Source organism: Cyprinodon tularosa, unplaced genomic scaffold (genome assembly GCF_016077235.1).
Source record: "Cyprinodon tularosa strain WSP-4 unplaced genomic scaffold, ASM1607723v1 ctg187, whole genome shotgun sequence".
NCBI lineage: Eukaryota > Metazoa > Chordata > Actinopteri > Cyprinodontiformes > Cyprinodontidae > Cyprinodon > Cyprinodon tularosa.
In genome coordinates, this window is record NW_024038657.1 from 122711 (window position 1) to 145285 (window position 22575).

Consider the following 22575-nt stretch of genomic DNA (forward strand, 5'->3'; position numbering starts at 1 on the left):
AGATCCTCTCCACATGGCCATTATCAGGATGTCTTATGAATAATCAAAAACCTACTTAAGTGTTCTAGGGAGTGAGCTGCAGCACTCATCATCACATTTACCTCCTAGTCCACATTCATGCACTGGATCTTTGCTCGCATCTTAGGGGCTTTCTGGTTATTCAGACCTTAAGATTAAAGAGAATCAAGCTTTTCATAAGTGACCTCATCTTTCACAGCAAAAGCTGTAGAAATCAGGGTGTATTTTATAATCACCTGACACACAGTGGTGAAAATCTTTCAGTTCAGAAACTTAATACAATTTGTTTAGTTTCCTGAACATTTTAACCTGTAAAGTGTCTTGAGATGATATTGCTATTATTGTTGCTATACTAAAAAAAATACATTTAAATTCATTTGTTTTGATCTCATACCCTTGAATTTACTTTGTCTCACTCCTGTGCCGCTGCAAACTATGTTCTCAGTATTCTTTAAAATAATGAATTTGGAGGAAACAAAAGAAATCTCATTAATAAACCATACTAACTCAAACCACTTGTATGTTTATCTGTTCAGCTGGTCTTTCTAGCTAAAACTTTATGGCACTATCTTCAGAATTAAAGCCTATGTCTATGACAATGTTTAATGGTCCCTATGTAAAAGTGACTGAATCACTTCACCATCTGATGACAGCAGGAGATAAACATGTCTATTTGCAGAATGCTAATGATAGTGGTCTTGCAGGCTCCAGGGGAAAGCGTTTCTGGAAAGTTTATTTTTGTAACAAATTCGCTGACATCAATCAGTTTCTGAGTAAAATGAAAAGTTTGCAAATTTATTCTGAATTGGGGTCTGTTGCTGATAACCCATTATAATATTTTGTCTCCTTACAGTGAAAGAAATAACTGCTGGTGGATCCACTGTTGATTTTTGTAAGCTTACTCATATTTTAAAGATGATCAGATCTCTAATAAATTATGTTATTTTTGTTTCATTGAAGAGAAAACAAAATCTTTTAAAAACTCTGGGTTTTTGGCTGCACGCCTTTAGTTTTTGTTCTGCTCATTTTCTGTAAAACTAAAGTCTGAAGACTAACTGAGCCACAACATTGTTGTTTTTGTCTTACTATTCCTTTGTTACAATAAGCCAGTTTGGTTATTTCATTAAATTCTATTGTACATTACATGGTGATTTTTAGCATAAACATAGCCCCAAAGTATGACGCTTACATCTTAGAGCTTGGGATGGTGTCTGATCTTTCAAACGTAGATGAACTTAGGATAGCTGAAGACAGGTTACGCTTTTATAAGAAGGTCCTTCAAGATTTAATGACATTATTTTGTTTAGTATTTGAGCTGGTGGTCCCACTATAGTCCCCAAAACTTTCTAATGACCATTGGATCTTTAATGGAGATAAATACTGAAGGCAAAAATGATCATTTTAGATTTCTTCTATTCCCAAATGTCAAGATAACAAGTTGTTATCATTTTAGCAGACTATCATGCTGATAGTCTTTTCCATTCAACATCTACTTTCTTCTCTCTGAATTTGAAAGCTCTTTATTTTTTCTAGTGGGTGAACAAAATACATATTTTTCTATGTACTCTATGAGCAGTTTTATCTGTAAAATGAATACACTTCTGTAGAAGTCACAATAGAACAAGCTATTATCCTAAGTCTCTATTAAATCAGTAGTGTTGTGAATTTGACCAAGAAACTTGAGGTCGGTTTTATCCCCCAACAATGGGATACAGTGAATCTGATACAAATAACTTTTATTAAACACAGTATATTTTTACAACCTAACCATGTTTCAGTTTATACTGTTTCAAACTTTTCATTATTTTTCAGTTACAGTAAAATGTGGTAATTCGAGCTATGTCAAGCAAACTCCCTAAAGATGAAAGAGCAGTGTGTGTATCTTGTCCAAAAAGTCGCTCTCAGTAATGTGACTACCCATTGTTTGATTTGCTTTGTGCACTGTTTTGGAAAGTTTCTCAGCGAGGCCTCTACTGAGTATTCTCTGGAGTGATCAGTAGAAGAGAGCAGCCAGAATCTCAAATCCCTCCATGCTTTGTTAGCCTCACTAAAGTGAGAACTGTAGTCATTGGATGGGTCACACCTATAAAATTGGTTAGGAGATTGCAAACACATCTTAGAGATAAATTAAATTAGAAAAGTTTTAGATAAAAAAATTAAATCCAAATGTACTTTAAAAGCAGAAGCATAATTCCCTAATGTATATTTCTGAAACAGAAAGAGCCTTCGACATGCATCCTTCATCGCTGCAGCTCATCACAGCTATATGTCTGTCCCTCCTTAAACCATAACACCGCAACATGATTGGCCAACCCATTTTGGAAAAGTCTCCAAAGGTTTAAGCTGGAGCAGTACAAGATGGATTGTCGTCTGTTTGGAACACAGAAACATTGCAAGAATTGCTATTTCAGGCAAAGTTAGCAGTTATTATTTTGCAGAAAATGTTAGTGAGCTTCATGGGGGTAACATATGTTCCCTCACCCCCCACTCTCACTTGGAAACATATTTTTTCCCAGCATTGTGAAATTGAGTAATAATAAAGGGGACAACCACAGTTAATAAGAGGAATGAAAGATGTTTCATGTACAAACAATAGCTCCAACAGCAAGACCAGAAAGGTGATGAAGGTGCTGATTATCAGTATAACGCTTATGATTTACAAATGATTAGCAGAAGCAACACATTTCTTCTCTGTGTCTGAGCCAAACGAGGAATAGACCAATAGAATGCAACAAATACATGGTAGTATGAAATTAATATGAATCCTAGTACATTTTTGTAATAGATTTATTTTTCAGCAATCATATGACATAGTAAAGTTGACTACTGTTTCCGTCCACTACTTGGTGGTTTCCCTCTTATTATCAATCTCGCTAGCCTGTACGTTAACGTTATAGCATACAGTTGCCTTGTGTAAGTGAGTGAAAACTGCAAATGGATATTCAAAATTTTTTTAAACGTTCCATGACCTCTGCCAAGGCTCTGCAAGAATTTGTACCTGGGAATAGCTCTGCAAACCCAGTTAGCTCATCATCAGATCTTGCAGGACTATCGTCGGGTTCAATTAGCTTGCCTAGCAGGTGTACTAAAGCACAGCAACTACCAAATGATCTTGGTGACAAGCATTGCTGTCCTAAACAGCCTATTCTTCCGGATTTTCCTTCAAGATTGTTTGGAAAACCTAAACGAGCCTTTTCCACGTACTACTACAAAAAGTACTGTTGCCTTGAATACTCGGTTTACTCGCTTACTTCTGCACTAGGTAAGGCTTTCTTTAAATTAATATTTCTAGCAACTACGTTGTACTGTATACAGTAATGTAACAACTTATGTTGAAAATTATCTAATCACTTGTGCAATCATGCCTAATGAGCTTTATGTGTGTGTGTGTGTGTGTGTGTGTGCACACACGCATCATAGTGAGAGCATGTTCGTGTGAAAAAAAATATTTTTGCCCCCCGGATGCAAACGTGAAACTCTGCCTATGGTCAAATGGCATGTCATCTGAAAACTAACTGAAGATATTTTTTCAAATATAAAGTTTTAAAACTAAATTGCTCACTTTGTACATGTTTTGGATTACTGAAAGAACTGTTCCTCATGGGCATCATTCTAAAAATGTTAAAAGAATTAGATCTAAATAAATGCTTCCAGAACTTTTGTAAACATTTGCAGGGTACCGGTCTGTTAGGTTAACCAGCTGCCTCTGAGAGAAGTTAATCTAACTTCATTCTCATCATGAACAAAACTGTGATTAAATCTTTATTTACTCAGATTTGTCCTTGAAATCTTTTTATCACTATTTTGGTCCTCAGTGGCCACTGTGTTACTACCTGCCCTGTTCAGTTTGGTGTCTAAAAACTAACTTTATTGCTTTTTGGCATCTCGTTGACTACCATAAGCTCACATTTTTTGACATGGACAGGAATATGAGTGTAATGAGAGTTAAAACAAAAATGTCCTTTAAGTTTACTAAACAACACATATCTCTACCTTCTGAAATCATTCTACACCTTAGTTATTAAGAATTTAAACAGAAAAAAGAGAGTAGGTATAAGACCAAAAGGTCTGAATACTGAAAAAAACAATTTCACAGATATCCCTGAAGGCTGCATACATAAAACGAGCCATATGGGCTGAAAGAAGGGGTGGTTTTGCAGGGGTGAAGTGGCTGCTCTCCCCCCCTGAGCTGTAAGAGAATTCTTTCTAAACAAGGTATGGAATGCACTCCTGTGTTTCATAATTTGTTCCCTCATTCTTCTCCTCTGCACGTTTACAAACAGAGTTCTGAGGAAGAAGGAAAAAGAGGGAGAAAGACTGTGGGAGACGGTGAAGCCGACAAAGATGGAAGCCCTGGAAATATGTCAGGGCAAGGCGGTTAAGTAGAGGAAAGAAGAAAGGAAGAATGAAAAGGGGATTGATGAAAAAAGAAAGGGGAGGAGGAGTTACACATTATTAATAAGTGGCTGAGTGACTGTAAGACAAGAACAAAAAAAAAAGAGAAAGCTGAAGGAAAATAAAATGAGAGACCCTACAGGGATCCTAATGTTCAAGTTGGCAGATCAGCTCAAAATTCGGAGCAGCAACTTTCCTCATACAGCAGGGGACTGGGAACAATTGGTTCACTCCCCTTTAACACCCCCCCTTGTACACTTCACACACAAGTACACACACACACGCACACAGATTGCATTACTACCCGTCACTGCTTTCCTCTGTGCAAAGAGCAATAATATGTTGAAGATATCAGATGCACAATACGGAGGAAGCACAGGGACTGGGGTGGGAGGGCAAGAGGAGATGACGAGGAGGAAGAGGGGGGCTTGGGGTACAGGGTTTAAAAATATCTCAGACTGCCTGAGCACAAGGCTTGGGCCAACATACCTTCAATTTCAGCTATTTTTGTTGCTTTTTCCATACTGTCTAAGGTCTGCCTTATATGCTGATGACAGCAAAGACGATTCTCCAGCTGAGAAATAAAAAGACAGCAGCAGTTCTGTCTCTCAAACTTTCCCCCCAGCATTTGCCAGGGGTGCTGCTTTTTGTCAAAAGCAGCCTCAGCTTGTTATCAATTCGTATTCATACATCTCTGGGGTCGCAGGTTAACAAACAAAAAAAAACTGGAGGAATCTGGGTTCCTCTGAACTGAAATCAGACTCACTATTCCATGACATTGAACCGTTCCCGTAGTGGGTCTGTAAAACATCATGATTCATTTGCAAGGAGGCGAATGGAGGAAAAAATGCTGAAGATTTTCATCTCTTAACAGTTCAAGTTTTGTGCCCTGATAACTGTTTGATTACTGTACATGTCACTGCAGATGTTTGGAAAAATCTTATTTTCCCCACTTCTATGCAGTAGGTTGAGCATCATTTGTCTTCAACAAAGGTATCCTTTGTGGGTTAGAGATTGGGTTTCTATGTTACACACATAAAAATTAAAAACACACCAAAACTATGTTCTGATATAATTAAAAGCCATGTTTTATCAAACATTTACAGCTTGTGTTTTTTATGTCACTGTTTGCAGACGCTTTTGTTCTCCTATCTTCTCCATTCAGCCATTTCAGCCATGTAAATATGCGTGTATGTGTGTGTGTGGAGGGGGGGTGCATGTGTTTCATTGCTGTGGGGGATCCTTGTTCTAAATCATTGCATGCATGAGTCAACATCAGTCCCCATTACTCACAAACAAGCTCAGATAGAAAGGGAACACTTATAGCACAGATGTAAAAAGAGACTTGAAATATCATTTAGAGGAGAACATGCACGGAGACTTGATATAAAAGGTTAGAACAGCTTATAGAACCAGAGGTGGATCTATAAATGAAAACCTGCCACAGATCATGCAAAGCCAATTTCCTCTGCGTCACTAAGAGCGCAGGTAAAGCAACTTACTGCATTTAAGTGTTTATTGAAAGAAACAGATAAATAAGTGGATGTATCTATGCTGAAAAAAACACTTTTTTTTTTACACGTTTCATACTCGAGTGCATGTTCAAAGCACAACAATGATTATTTATGGTCTACCAAAAGGCCAGATCAGTGGAAACCTGATGCCCAAGCTGATGCCCTTAAAGATCTCTGTGGGTCCATAGATCAGCTCTTTGTGGAGGGTTCTTAAGGTTAAATCTGAAAGGATACTAACAGGAGGCATCTTTCTTCCTCGGGGGTACTAACTCAGGGAATACAAAAGTTTTCAAATCCATATCTGGGAAATTCTGGATAAGAAATATAGAGCATGTAAAAATGTTTCTGTTTAAAATCTTTTTAATGATCTTATAATTTTAAAGGTTCATTGATTTATCTATCCACTTTTCATTATCTACCCATCTGTTGCTCGTCCATCCGAACATCCATCCATCCATCCTTCCGTTCATCCATCCGTGCATCCGTTCATCATTCCATACATCCTTCCATCCATCAATCCACCCATCCATCTATCTGGTCATCCATCCATCCATTCATCCATCCTTCCATCTCTCTATCTATCCATCCATCCATCCATCCATCCATCTTTCCATCCATCCATCAGTCCATTCATCCATCCTTCCATCTTTCTATCTATCCATCCACCCATCTGTCCATCCATGATTCCATCCATACACCCATTCATCCATCCTTCCATCTCTCTATCTATCCATCCATCCATCCATCCACCCATCTGTCCATCCATCTTTCCATCCATCCATGGTTCCATCCATCCTTCCATCCATCCATGGTTCCATCTGTCCATCCCTCCATCCATCCATCCATCCATCTGTCCATTGATCCTTCCATCCATCCATCCTTCCATCTCTCTATCTATCCATCCATCCATCCACCCATCTGTCCATCTATCATTCCATCCATCCATGATTCCAACCATCCATCCATTCATCCATCTCTCAAGCTATTCATCCATCCATCCACCCATTCATCCATCCTTCCATCTCTCTATCTATCCATCCATCCATCCATCCACCCATCTGTCCATCCATCTTTCCATCCATCCATGGTTCCATCCATCCATCCTTCCATCCATCCATGGTTCCATCCATCCATCCTTCCATCCATCCATGGTTCCATCCATCCATCCATCCCTCCATCCATCCATCCATCCATCTGTCCATTGATCCTTCCATCCATCCATCCATCCATCCATCCATCTGTCCATTGATCCTTCCATCCATCCATCCTTCCATCTCTCTATCCATCCATCCATCCACCCATCTATCATTCCATTCATCCATGATTCCAGCCATCCATCCATTCATCCATCCATCCATCCATCCATCCATCCATGGTTCCATCCATCCTTCCATCTCTCTATCTATCCATCAATCCATCCATCCACCCATCTATCATTCCATTCATCCATGATTCCAGCCATCCATCCATTCATCCATCCATCCATCCATCCATGGTTCCATCCATTCTTCCATCTCTCTATCCATCCATCCATCCACCCATATATCATTCGATTCATCCATGATTCCAGCCATCCATCCATTCATCCATCCATCCATCATTCCATCCATCCATGGTTCCATCCATCCTTCCATCTCTCTATCTATCCATCCATCCAACCATCCACCCATCTGTCCATCCATCATTCCATCTATCCATGGTTCCATCCATCCATCCTTCTATCCATCCATCCATCCATCATTCCATCCATCCATGGTTCCATCCATCCTTCCATCTCTCTATCTATCCATCCATCCCTCCATCCATCCATCCATCCATCCATCCATCCATCTGTCCATTGATCCTTCCATCCATCCATCCTTCCATCTCTCTATCCATCCATCCATCCACCCATCTATCATTCCATTCATCCATGATTCCAGCCATCCATCCATTCATCCATCCATCCATCCATCCATCCATCCATCCATCCATGGTTCCATCCATCCTTCCATCTCTCTATCTATCCATCCATCCATCCATCCACCCATCTATCATTCCATTCATCCATGATTCCAGCCATCCATCCATTCATCCATCCATCCATCCATCCATGGTTCCATCCATTCTTCCATCTCTCTATCCATCCATCCATCCACCCATATATCATTCGATTCATCCATGATTCCAGCCATCCATCCATTCATCCATCCATCCATCATTCCATCCATCCATGGTTCCATCCATCCTTCCATCTCTCTATCTATCCATCCATCCAACCATCCACCCATCTGTCCATCCATCATTCCATCTATCCATGGTTCCATCCATCCATCCTTCTATCCATCCATCCATCCATCATTCCATCCATTAATCCATCCATCTTTCTATCCATGGTTCCATCCATCCATCCATCCATCCATGGATCATTCCATCTCTCTATCTATCCATGGTTCCATCCATCAATCCTTCCATCCATCTGTCCATCGATCCTTCCATCCATCCATCCTTCCATCCATCCATCATTCCATCCATTGATGGTTCCATCCATCCATCCTTCCATCTCTCTATCTATCCATCCATCCATCCATCCATCCTTCCATCCATCTTTCTATCCATCCATCCATCCATGGATCCTTCCATCTTTCCATCCATCCAATGCATTAATGTCATTTTTATTTAGCAAGTTTTAAATATTATTTTAAATATCATTATTATCAAGTATTAAAAAACAACAATTTACCCATTTGTTTTATTATGACAACAGCAGGCTGGATCCCCAGTCTCTGGTCTACGAGTCTAATTGACTGTGAGCATTATAAGCAAACCATTTTCCAAATGGTTTGTCAACAATCTTTGCTGGGAAGCAGGTCTCTCTAATGGCTCTCTGGTAGGCAGTCTGCTAATGTGCAGTGCAGAGTTAAAATGAAACATGTGCTTTTGTCTCTCGTTTTACATCCCTCTACCTGTACATCCTCCTGCTCGTCTCTATCACATTGACTATTCAATCAATAGTCCTTTCCATGCCCTGTTGTGCTGCTACACGTCACTTACAGTGGTGTGCAAAAGTCTTGAGTGCTTCCCCATATCTTTCTATGCTGAATAGAGCCAACTGATTTTCCTTTGATTAGTTTTAATTACATAATTTGTTTATTTTGCTTTTGGATTTTTACTTTGACTGATTCTAAATCAGTGAAACTTAAAAAGGCTCCTTAATTCATGGCAGAAGCTATTGTTTCGTCCACTCATAACAGATACTAACATAAAAAGATTTCACAAAGGGACTGTAAATCCACTTAAGAAACCAAACATGATATATGACAAACATGCAGATTGTTTAGCATCAACAAAGCCAATCACAAACAGCTCTTAGCTGCAAAGTTACAACAGTAGAAGATCAAGTAAAAGAAACCAGATCTATGTTGCATTATTTGTGTCTCTCTTGAAGAAATTATATTCAGATACACTATATTGCCAAAAGTATTTGCTCACCCATCCAAATTATTGGAATCAGGTGTTCCAATCACTTCCATGGCCACAGGTGTATAAATTCAAGCACCTAGGCATGCAGACTGTTTTTACAAACATTTGTGAAAGAATGGGTCGCTCTCAGGAGCTCAGTGAATTCCAGCGTGGAACTGTGATAGGATGCCACCTGTGCAACAAATCCAGTCGTGAAATTTCCTCGCTCCTAAATATTCCACAGTCAACTGTCAGCTGTATTATAAGAAAATGGAAGTGTTTGGGAACGACAGCAACTCAGCCACGAAGTGGTAGGCCACGTAAACTGACGGAGCGGGGTCAGCGGATGCTGACGCGCATAGTGCGAAGAGGTCGCCAACTTTCTGCAGAGTCAATCACTACAGACCTCCAAACTTCATGTGGCCTTCAGATTAGCTCAAGAACAGTGCGCAGAGAGCTTCATGGAATGGGTTTCCATGGTCGAGCAGCTGCATCCAAGCCATACATCACCAAGTGCAATGCAAAGCGTCGGATGCGGTGGTGTAAAGCACGCCGCCACTGGACTCTAGAGCAGTGGAGACGCGTTCTCTGGAGTGACGAATCGCGCTTCTCCATCTGGCAATCTGATGGACGGGTCTGGGTTTGGCGGTTGCCAGGAGAACGGTACTTGTCTGACTGCATTGTGCCAAGTGTAAAGTTTGGTGGAGGGGGGATTATGGTGTGGGGTTGTTTTTCAGGAGCTGGGCTTGGCCCCTTAGTTCCAGTGAAAGGAACTCTGAATGCTTCAGCATACCAAGACATTTTGGACAATTCCATGCTCCCAACTTTGTGGGAACAGTTTGGAGCTGACCCCTTCCTCTTCCAACATGACTGTGCACCAGTGCACAAAGCAAGGTCCATAAAGACATGGATGACAGAGTCTGGTGTGGATGAACTTGACTGGCCTGCACAGAGTCCTGACCTCAACCCGATAGAACACCTTTGGGATGAATTAGAGCGGAGACTGAGAGCCAGGCCTTCTCGTCCAACATCAGTGTGCGACCTCACAAATGCGCTTCTGGAAGAATGGTCAAAAATTCCCATAAACACACTCCTAAACCTTGTGGACAGCCTTCCCAGAAGAGTTGAAGCTGTTCTAGCTGCAAAGGGTGGACCGACGTCATATTGAACCCTATGGATTAGGAACGGGATGTCACTTAAGCTCATATGTGAGTCAAGGCAGGTGAGCAAATACTTTTGGCAATATAGTGTACCTCTCATCTGCTGTAAACAACAAATTTTTATATTTTGATATTCCACTTGAAACTGTATGTATCTAACGAATATAAGTGAAAAAGCAGCCAAAGTCTATTGAATGTGTTAAAAGCATATTCTGGTGAGTTATTGACTGACCCCCAATACATAATTTATAAATAAATCAGAGTTCATTTAAAGCCTTTCCTCAGTGCTGTGCTTTTGATAAGCAATATTCATTCTAAATGTTCTCAGTCATCCAAACCAGCTACATTTTCCAACCAACCAGTGCTTGTGTTTTATGATATATTACCTAAATGTGGTCAGGTTTCTCTGTGTATAAAGCCACAGTGAGACTGATTAGTTCCACAGCCCTCTGTGGAAAAGCGAATGGGTTACACGCAGGAGTGACGGATGTCTAGCTAGGCTTTTAGAGGCAATGACAGATGCTGAGATCACTCATATCTCCCCTTTTTTTTTCCAAAAAACTGTTAGAAGTGATCATTTCCCTCTGCATGCATGCATCTAGAAGGCAAATGTATGTGTCATTGTTCATTAAAAAAAAAACTGTTGTTTTGATCCAACGTAGGAAATGAATCATCCTGTTCTCTTTTCTCTGGAGTCCAGGCTAAGTCCTTTTCAGAAAATAGGTCCAACTTCATTTCCCGTTTTCAGATTCGTCTAAAACAGCCAAACACGAAACCTAATGATGATGATGATGACATCAATCATAGTCGTTATCTTCATTATATGCTTTTATTTTGAAACTGACAACACAGAATTTATTATTTAATTTCTAATTTTTTATTATAATTAGAAAATTCCACTTTTAATTTTTTGTAAAAAACTCATGCCTGTCAGAGTTTAGACAATTATAGTGAAATCATATTTAGGGTACGTTTTTTTTTGTGAGCTGATATCAATAGAGATAATAGCATGTCACAGGTTTGATAGTGAATTTAATAGAAATTAAACTCTGATTGAGTTGGTGATATCAACATATCTTCATCCATGAGGACCAATATAACAACTTACTGTGATAAAGCTGGTAATTAACACCCCTAATGGATACAATATGCTCTTTCAACTAGTAATTTCATGTTTTACGGCAAACAATCCATTTAAATCACCCTGGTCTTTTGTTAGAATAGAACTGCCCTGTGTTTATTACTTAACTCTGGTTAATTACATTTTTTCAGTTGAGTTTCACTCCCCACACCCGAGGATGATGACCACAGAACCCAATGAATCAATACATCACTCCAGTAAAACCTATATGAATACATCAACTAGGACATAACCTAAGAAGCAGATGGCGAACTTCCACCATTATTGTTTGCAGAGACTTCCGACGAGGGTTTTATGCAACACCTTCTGTTGTTCTGCACTGCCAGCTTCTTCACAGCTCACAGTTGTTCAGGATATCACCAACTTTGCTTGTTACTTGTTAATGGCCAGCGGGGACTTAGAGGCAGCTTGTTTTTGTGAGTTTATTAAGGAAATGTTTTGTGAAAGAGGCTAATAACTTATGCAGGTGGTCATAAAATTACTCAAACGGATGCACTGCAGACCTCAGTTACCTCAGCTGAGGTCAGTGTTCATTACTGAACAATAGGTAAGAGATGGGGTCAAAAATGGCCAAATCAACGCTGACTATGAAGAAGTGAAAGGCCTATCTTAAATTTCCCCAAAAAAACATATTGATAATCCAGAATATTTTCTCCCAATGGGCTGATGGAACTGCTTAGAAGGTATTTGAATTTAATATATGACTTTAAAGTAACTGCATTTAAAAAAAAAAAAAAAAACGCTGTAATTACACTTTAAAAGGCTTTTGGTAAAGTTTCTCCATGCACAAAGTAGAATATCCCACCATCAGTTTGAGATAACTTTAGCCCAAGCATATTTCTATTATGCACAATGACCAATCATTTTTGAGTAGCTCAGTAAAGTTTTAGAGTGGCCTAATCAATATCCCAAATACAATTAAGATGCTGTGGGATGACATTAAACATACCCATGTTTTACAAACCACCACTATGGCTGAAATAAAGCAATTCTGCATCGAAGAGTGGGACCAGATTTTTTCTACTGTGACTAAAGGACTCTTTGTCAACAACTACTACCATCAACAGGTAAATGTATTTTGCATTTACTCATGCTTATCTGAATTCAAATTGCTTGACAATCTGAAACATTTAAAACAGAAACAAGTAAATGTAATAGAGTTATCTCTGCCATTTAATTCCAACTATTCCAGCTAAGGTTTCCAGACATTGCTTCAGCGAATGTTTGTTGGAAACACCCAATAAAAAACCTCCTCCAAAGACAAAAAGACATTATGTGCTGCAGTGGCATGCCTGAGCTAAGTGAACAATTGTAAGAGCTGAGGAACAACAAGTTAGGCCTGTATTGTTCAGTGTTTCCTATAAACAACACAATAGAAACTAAAAGTTATCTCTGAGGTCACAGGTTCTTAAACATTCAATACATTTATTTTGTTGTGTTGAAGTTCTGATCAACATCATTATTAAGGAGGTTTTTCCTTCCCTCCTTTCTCCATTCCTTGACTTAACTTCATTAATCATTGGTTGGTAGATTTCACATAACCTTGCTGACAGACAAGTAGGCAGACAGAGGAAAGACCGAAAACAACAACATACTGAGTTCTAACCTTGAAGAAGGAGCAGTAGGGAGCTCTATGTTGATTAAACTCGTACTACCAGTGGACATGTTCCAGTAAACAAGTTTGAATGATTTAGGCCATATCAGAAGAAACAAAGCAAGTAATGAGATTTTAATGGTACTGATTAAAATTGTTGTCGAGGGCTGGCACTGCTAATGCTTTCCCCTCCGAAATGATGTTAATCATAGAAATAGCTTCACAGTATTTAAATTAAGACACAGTGAGCTCTTCAGTGTATTAAGTGAACAACACACAAATGTAAAAAAGAACAGAAACAAAATCATAGTTTTGGGTACAGTTGAAAAAGTCTGCAGCTTGATTTTCTGTGCTTGGTGTGCCTTCCTTTTTTTTAAATGAGAGGGTATTACCTTCGCACTGTCCATCACTAAATGCTATATGGCGTCTTTCAAAAGTAGCTGTACCCATTCATACCTATCAAACACATTTGATTTGAATTTTCTGTGATTGACCAAAAGTCAAGAGTGTAAAGAGGAAGAGGTAAAGATAAAGAAGGTTTCCATAATGTTTTCAATAAAGAGATGTAATTTACAAATATTTCATAGAGTAACCTTTTGTTGTAATTAAAGCTGCAAGTGTTTTTTTAGTTATTTCTACCGGCTTAATGATCTAAAGACTGAAGTATTTTGCCCATTCGTCTCCAAAACTTCTCAAACTGCCTCACCATTAAACTGAGGACATCTGTGGAGGCACTTTTTTACATTTCAAAACAGATTATGAATCAGGTTTAGCTCTGGGTTAGGCCATTCTACCATGTCAACTCTCTTTGTAATTTGCATGCTAAAGAAAAGTATAAAAAATCATGACAATGCCACCACCGTTTTTCAGTGCGGGTATGAGGCATTTCATTGATGTGGAATGTTAGTTGTCTTCCACACATGTAGCTTTGAATGTTTGGAGGGCCTTCCAGAGTACTGCTGTGTCCCAAGTATGGCATGAAGCAAGTTTTAAACATTACTTCTCATAAGTTTTATCTTTTAACAATGGACCAGAGAACACATTTTAAGGGTTATTATCACTGTTATGCTCAACTGGGTTGTCAAAGGAAAGAAAGACAGAGGATCAGGTGAGCCAAGAACATAAAAAACTTTAATATATCATGAGAGAAGCTGAATGTTTATTCATCTTAATCCTCTAAAGCAGGAAGTGATTTCCTGTCAGACCCCCAGCAGCTATTAGCGACTTTTGTACTCCTCATCATGTTCCTCTTTTGAAATCACCACATTCCACTTTATGGAAATTTGTAGCCTAAACTGAACAGGCATTAAGAGTATTTAGTTTACTATCTGGAATTGTGCTTCTCTAACAGTTGGACAATGTGTTTATGTTACTAGAAACCACAGAATTTTCAACTAATAGAATCAAGCTCAGACCATGAACTCTGCTCCTATTTCCAAAGAAGCAAAAACAGTTTTGTGTCATTTGTTAACAGTTGATGTTTTCCCTTTTGTGGCCAGGCTGAGGCGTGTGCATTAGAGGTGCTACCAGCAGACTGGTGGCTTTGTTGGAGGACCTTTTGTTTTGCTTAACCTGGCTTTTTCAGAGCCAATATTCCAAAGGGTTCCAAGTGCATAGTTATATTTTGATCCTCTACATGCTATGTTTGACCATCAATATACTTCTAAAATGCTGTATGCAAGAAATCTGGAACATTGGGGGGAAACTATTTATTGATGCTAATTTCATAGCCTGAAATGTTTAATTCCTTCAATCCCACACTTGTTTACATATTATGATCCTAAGCGTGTGTGTATTTGCTATGATAACATGAGTAAAAGGTGCAATGGGGGAGCAGCAGACGACGGTGGAGGAGAATATCCATTACATAAGAGATTAAAACCAAAGGAATGGTAGGTATGCAACCAACAACGCCAGCCAACGATGCGGAAGTCAACTCCATGAGCCCCCCGCTGCATACAGAGCCTCAGTGGGCAGCTCCCCTGTACGGGCCTTTGATGCTAAAAGGAACAACCACGTAGCACAGCACCCCAGCACAAACTCATATCATGCAATTAGACACCACTGTTTTTTTAACTCTGCTTTCAGCCACAGCTGCAGAGGTCATACTCTATGAGTGTGCAAGGCAACAGCAGGGACAGTGAATCAAATGGTATACAGTAGGTAACAATCTAGGAGGAAACATTTCAGTTCTGCAGCAATTTATGCGGCATTACAATAGGAAAGCACAATTTGAAGCAGACACAGATAAGAGGCCTACATTTGTTTGTTTTGGATAGAGATGGGACCAAGTCGTTGTGTTAAAAGGGACCAGTAAGTCTGCAGTCGTTTTGCTAAACTCTATGATCAAGTCAGAAGAGAAAAGACGCCAACCGCAAAATTTACAACTCCTGAATCAGGACCCGTTTCCTTCATTTTGAGATTTTTCACACCCATTAGTCCAGTAGGCCCGGTCCTTTTGTTGACTCAGTGTGATTAGGGCTGCCATGTTCTGCCGGTCCGAGATTGCTCTCGCAGTACAGTTTATCAAACAAACCAGACCTTTTAAATGACGCAATCCCTTCTCCTCACACTGAGAGTTCCAAGAAAAGCATCCCATTCTTCTTTACCCAGGAAAACTGTCTTTTTCCTAACCTGAATTATACCTACTTCCAAGCATGTCAAATTGTTATAATGAGTTTTTGTTGAATCAGATCCTGATTTCCATCTCTCCCATTCCACTTCAACTTCCACTCCTCTAAACATTTCCTTGCAGTGCAGGATCATATGTTAATAACTGAGGTAATCAGCAAGATCTAAAAAAGTCTATCTATTGACATATTTGCAACTATTACCCCATACCATAAACATGATCACTAAATTCTTACTATGAATTTAACTTGCTTCCTTAAAATTCGAGCAAAACCTGTCAAAATTCTGCCCCATAAAACAAAGCACCATGCTGCCTGGATAGGTGAATGTAACGGTGGCTTGAGCCTAATATCAACATCCAATGTCAGTGTAGGATCCAATGTGGATTCTGAAACAATTTACTCCAATCTTTATTGGAACTTAAGGAAATTTAAAGGGAGTATTTCCAATCAAACAACATGAGCCACATGAGATTATATAGGAGAAAAAAATGGATTGTTAAAATCATTTTTATTAGATATTGAATCTCCACCTTCTGCAAGCTCCGTACAAGCCTTGGATGCACTGCAGAGCTGCACTGTAAATATATTATCAAAGGGTGTCTGCAATATCAACACTGATAGGTTGGCAATAAATATGAGCTGATGATATAAATGCAATGCATTCATGTTTGGAATTAAAGTAGCTGTGATGCTTGGTATCTTTGGCAGCATAAAATATATTAACATTTTCTAGTAAACTCAGTGAGAAACTGTACTGCCATGCTGCCAAGGTCGTCATGGTGGCAGCATGTTTTTCTACAAGCCATGTTTTTGTACCTTTATTAATGAACTAATGTCTTAGTGCAAAGCGATTATATAGGGTTTTTGGGGTCAATGTTTAAAATGACCCTAAAGCAGCAAGAGGTTAATAATGTGACTTTCAGTATTAATTTTATAGCAGGGTATCAAATATTAGATGTTTTCCTGATATTCTACAGCCCTAATGTACTGATTGTATTTCATATAAGGTGCCAAACATAGAGACTGGACCGAAAGTGCATTAATCAGGGTAGGTCTCTTAGGTTCAGTGAAGGAGACCCGAGTCTGATCTGCAGCTGGATGCTGTGTTGGATCCAGGGACTATGTAAATTGACTCAAAAGAATAAAGTAAGTTCGGTTTACTCAAGGGAAGCTTTAGGTGCATACTTTTTTCTATAGTTGTTCAATTTTGTGCAGAAGGTCACATATTTTAAAGAATTGCTAACATTCCCTGATCATATGTCTGAAAGTGTCTTTTGATGCCATCAAGTTTAGTCCCAAGTTATAAAATCTGTTGCACTGAGTCAAATTCAGCTCCACACCACTGGTGTCTGGGTCATGGACAGGAGTTATGCCTTTCATGTACAGCATATAATCTATTGACACGCAGTCATGATGATGATGAAATTAAAGTTTCCGAGTCTTACACACACAAAGTCTTGTTTTCTATTCTCTAAGTGAGCGGGGGGTGGGGGGTTAATTCTCCTTCCTGTTTCCCACTGTGTAGACATCTGCGGGGGGGGTCATGCATTGCCTGCTCTGATCTGGATGTGTCTCACATAAACACTTAAACACATCTGTTGCTTCATAGGTGCAACCTAAAATCCACATTTCCAGATTCAGCACAACTTTAGAAAAGAAAGCAGAGACCAGAACCATGTAGGAGATCTTCTTATCACTCCAGTCAATTGATCGTCAATAACTGGGGGAAGATTTTTTTTCATGTGTTGGTATGAGCATAACACTGACCTCTGACTCTGGCATAGCAGCAGCCACACTTAACTAGGACTTTACGGAACAAGTGCTGGCAGCCACAGCCTCGGTAGTGGCGATGGTGATGGTGGTGGCCCCCTTTCATGCTGTTCAAGCATTAGCAGGGGTGGGCATGGGGCCCGGCAGTCAGTCTCTCTCCCCCCCACCACTCCTTTCCAGCTTTACTCCTGCAAAGTGTAAATCTCCAAAAAAGGTGTCAGCTGATCCTCTTCTTCTTCTTCTTCTTCTACCTCCTCCTTCTCCTCAGTTGACTGTTAACAGTACTACAGCCCACATCCAAGACACTGGCAGTCCTCAAAAGAAGCAGGCAAGAGGAAATCCAAACCAACAGGGGATTTGTTTTTCTATGAAAAAGGCTGCAAAAGTATCCAGCAAGCTCAGTGATACACTGAACATGTTCTCTTCTCCCTGCCGCTCTCCTGTTTTTCTTTCTCTTCTTTTTCTCTGGTGCTGAGCTCTCGCCTCTGTGAACTGCCTGGTCAAATGACAGACGAGGAGACTGCTTCAGAGAGAGAGAGAGAGAGAGATAGCAGGAGAGAGATAGAAAGAGAGAGTAAGGGGAGGGTGGGAAGGGTGGAGTCTGTGGTAGTTGTCGACTATTCCAGTGTAAGGTTCCCCTCCCCTGCTTTTTTACTTCTGTCCTTTCTGACGTCCCCCCCCCCCCCCACCACCCCCAGCTGATTTTTCAAGCTACCTCTTATCCATTTCCTGTCTTGTCGGCTCTCTCCCCTGTCCTGTCTGTTATCCTCTACATGCTTGTGGCTCATTGTGGCATAGGTAATCCTTCCATGGGGAGCCTCCGACATTCAACTCCAGGACCAGATGAAATGTGTTCTCCTATGTCTGCTCCCTTCTGACCCTGGAAAAAGTAACACCCAGGTCTTAAGTGATGCACGATTCTATTTAGAGAGCATATGCAGAGTCAGGTTTAGGGCTCATGTATTTTCCGGTAAGAGTGACCGGGTTTTCTTTGGACCAAGACATTGGTTCTGGGTTAAACCCCTGCTCTGTTCATCTATGATCCTTAAAAGTAGTTTGCACTTGTCCATGGTGCAAATACTTTATGTGTTCTCATATTTCAAAATGTTGATAATCCTGCAGAGTGGATGCGTACTTCTCTTTCCAACTGTATTTGTATGTAACTCTAGACATACAGTATACTGACTTACTGCTTGAGTTGATACAAAAACATACAAGCATGAACAAAATATCCCAAAGATAAGTTTACTGAGTTCAGGAAAGTACCCTGTAAGTCTATGATTAAATATTAATAGATTCTAATGATTAATAATTTAAGGGTTTCCAAATAACCATAGCTGTTCATCAGTACATAAATTGTATCACAGATGTTCAAGATCCAAAACACTCTCTATAGACAATTGTTATTACACATTTCGCTTGTTTTAATTGCCCCTTAGTACATTTCCTATTGTTAAACTGACTGTTAGGGTAGTGTATAGCGTATATCGAAAGGAACAGCTGAGTTCTGGGAAAGTAAGATGTACTGTAAACCTCCCAATAGTGAACTCTAAGATGCTGGCGATAGCCCTATATGTAAAGTAAGCTGTCATTTCTTTTAAAGTAATTTATGTTTTATGGAAATAGCTTTCGAAGTTTTATCAGGATCAAAGAGATAACCATCAAGTTTAAAGAAAGTAATCGCAAAGCACTGAAAAATCAAGCTTATGGATAGTAACCTATATATATTTTATAGCAGGATTTATTAAATATAAAATATATCTTTAAAATAAAATTAAATACATTTTATTAGTAACCATATATATTTTGTTTCAAGCAAAGTTAAAGGCTTAAACAGCCCAAGACAATAGTCCAAAAGTTCTCAAAGTAGCCTATAATGCCTTCCCGAAAATAATGTTTTTTTTTAGGTCAAAAAAAAGAAAAGTTTTAAGAACTTGACCTCTTATAACAAAGAAAGTAGTCTCAGAGCATTGAAACCAAAATATTAAGCAAAATTAAGATTTAGAAAACTAGCAAAACACATTACTGAAAGATTCCTCTTAAATAGAAAAATAAAAGAAACACAAAAGTTTTAAAAAATAAATTACAAATTTCAACAAACATTTACAGGTTATTTTTGCTATAGGTTCAGGTGAGCTAATTTGTAAATTGTAATAAAGTGATGTGTAACAGAAGCATGTTTGGGGGGTTTGGAGAAGTAATCTTATCCCAAAGTACCACCTTTATTCTGAAACACTAATGTGTAAGCATATAGACAGTAACCTGTAAATTCCCATATAGTAGCCTCTTAGTTCTGGAGTAGGAATCTAAAAGTTTTGGTTAAGTAACTTCTAGTTTTAACAAGAAAAAATCTCTACATTCTGGAAAACTAATACGTAAGTTTAGAGATATGTATGGACTGTTTTAAGTGTTGCAGAAATTAGTTTAGAAAAGAATCATAAAATTAATCACTTCTCACTTGTTTAGGTCCTGTCCTTTTTATTTATTCCTCTGTGTTTAGCTTCTTACTTATTTTTGGTGGTTTGTTTGTGCATTCATGTTATTTTTGTCATGTCGGTCCTTTAGGTTTTGGTTCAGTTCACCATGTTCACTGTATTAATTGGTCTCCTGCCCTTATTTTCATTCTCAGTTCTCTCCTCTGACAGCTGTTTGATATTCCCCTGTTAAAACTCACATGTTTTCCATGTCATTGATCAACAGGAAGTCTGTATAAAGGTTCCTGGTTTTCCTAATTCACTGCTGGATTCTTCTGGTACTCTTTTTTTCTTTCTGGCCCGATGTCCCATTCTTGATATAAGTCTTTATTTCCAATCATTTAAACTGCTGACTTCTGCCCTCTGCTACTTGTCTACCTGCATTTGGGTCCAAGTAAAAACCAAACATGACATAACCACTTCTACATGTTTTTCCTTCCACAGTCTTCAAAGTTTCTAACCTAGCATCTGCATGTAAGAAGATAAAATCAAGCCTATTCTGTTGTTTCTGTGGATTTGCCCATCTAGCTTACCTATAATCACACAAAGTGTCAGTCAGATACAGAAAATATTTTGAAGTATATTAATACATAAAAGCACTCACCAGATGAACAAAATAACAATTTCAGAATGAATTAATTAATTATTTAATATGAAAAAAAAAACATTTTTGTAAAGGAAGATGATGATTTCTTCCACTCATCATCATCGTTTCTGTTCTCTGAAACAGGTATTATTAGTAGATATTTTTTTCCTATTCTTGGAAAACGTCTAGCAGTCATTGCACAAGCCTTTTTTTTGTAGTTGAGGGGGTACATTTTGTCTGAATGTAAACAACTTGCACCTTCCACATCTTAAATTTGCAGATGAAAATATTTTGCTTCTTACACTGCGGAACTAACAAAGTAAACCATATTTAGATGTGAGCATAACATCGAAACCCAAGACACACAGTTTACATTTTTAGCACAGATGAAATCCGAGTCATCCTGTAAAGTAAAACACGTATCCATTGAGTAAATAACTTTAGACAGATTTGGCGCAGGGAGAAAAAAAAAAAAAAAAAGGTTTGGTGAAATGCTATGACATCCCTGCCTGGAAACAGCCCTCTCAGACATGTAGCTGCTCAGATTATGACTCAGTGTGTTATACGAGTTTAATTTTGAGCTCTTGCCTTCTTTCAAAAGTTAGATCCTGGTGTGCATAAATCGACGACTGATTCCTGGAAGGGTTTATAGGTAGACCGCAGCCCCCTCACTGATTCCCCTCTGAGAATAGCTGAGTAGAGGCAGGTGAGAATGAGCAAGAATCCTACCAGCAGAAGCAGCAAAGTACACTGTCAAGTGCTCTCATCTTGCCATAGTGACAGGGTGACTGCTGTGAGGATGTCTTTGTCATCTATAGGGGACAGAGCAAACATCGAAGCCTCACCCATTAGTCTCACAAGCAAGATACACACACACAGATCCATTACACAGCTTACAGAGAACCCAAAGAAGCCATAACATGCTGCAGAACGAGAAGTTTTCCAGATGAGAAACCCCACAGCGTTAAATTAATCATCTATTCCCAGGCTGTGTTAGCATGCAGACTGGTCTCACTCTTCCCTTTGCTCTTCTCAGATACAAAAACACATTTACTCTCTTTGTGACTGCTTTTATGGAGGAGTCCTCCATATGCTTTAGCATTTCTTTGCTAATAAAGGATGCTTTAAGCAGTTATCACTGAGGGGGAATGACACCGCAGGATCACTCAGCAGTGATGTGGAACAGGTTGATCTGTCTGGTCAGTGATATAATGTGAAACGCCATCAAATTTGAAAGCAACAGATTCAACAGTGGAAAAGAGATTCTATAAGATAAAAAAAAGAATGAATCACAGACAAAGCTGTAAAGAAATGAAACATGTTTTAACATTTTTACTTTACATTTAAAATGTATGGCACTTAGCTATAATTATATATGAAATAAAATCATATATATATATATATATATATATATATATATATATATATATATATATATATATATAAACTGTATATATATATATATATATACAGTTTCTTTGCTAGAAACATGTATCAAACAGGTTCTCTAGCTTCTACTTGAAGTGTAACAAGCCTTTCAGATACCACAGTGCTTAAGGTTTAAACCAGGGGTCTTCAGCATTTTCCAGGCCAAGGACCCCCACACTGATGGAGCGGGGACCCCCTAATTTTATATATATATATATATATATATATATATATATATATATATATATATATATATATATATATATATATATATATATATATATATATATATCAGACTGGTACTATAGTCACTATTATAGATGAAGTAATGTAACAAAAGTAATTTCACCCTGGGATTATTAAAGTATTTCTGATTCTGATTCCTGGTTGATGGGACAGGTGTTGTGAATGAAAGGGTGCC

General features: G+C 38.8%; 1 protein-coding gene across 3 annotated transcripts in view; it reads right to left on the reverse strand.

Moving 5' to 3' along the window:
- The window catches only part of arhgef25a (Rho guanine nucleotide exchange factor (GEF) 25a), a 76985-nt gene that overhangs the window by 44188 nt on the left and 10222 nt on the right, over positions 1 to 22575 (reverse strand). Inside the window, exon 1 of one of the 3 annotated variants that reach the window (XM_038282721.1) lies at positions 17664 to 18204. The exons of the other annotated variants lie outside the window; for them this stretch is intronic. Coding sequence (XP_038138649.1) covers positions 17664 to 17772 — 109 coding nt within the window. The 5' untranslated portion in view covers positions 17773 to 18204. Of the gene's footprint in view, positions 1 to 17663; positions 18205 to 22575 lie in introns of those variants that run through there. 3 annotated transcript variants of the gene reach the window in all.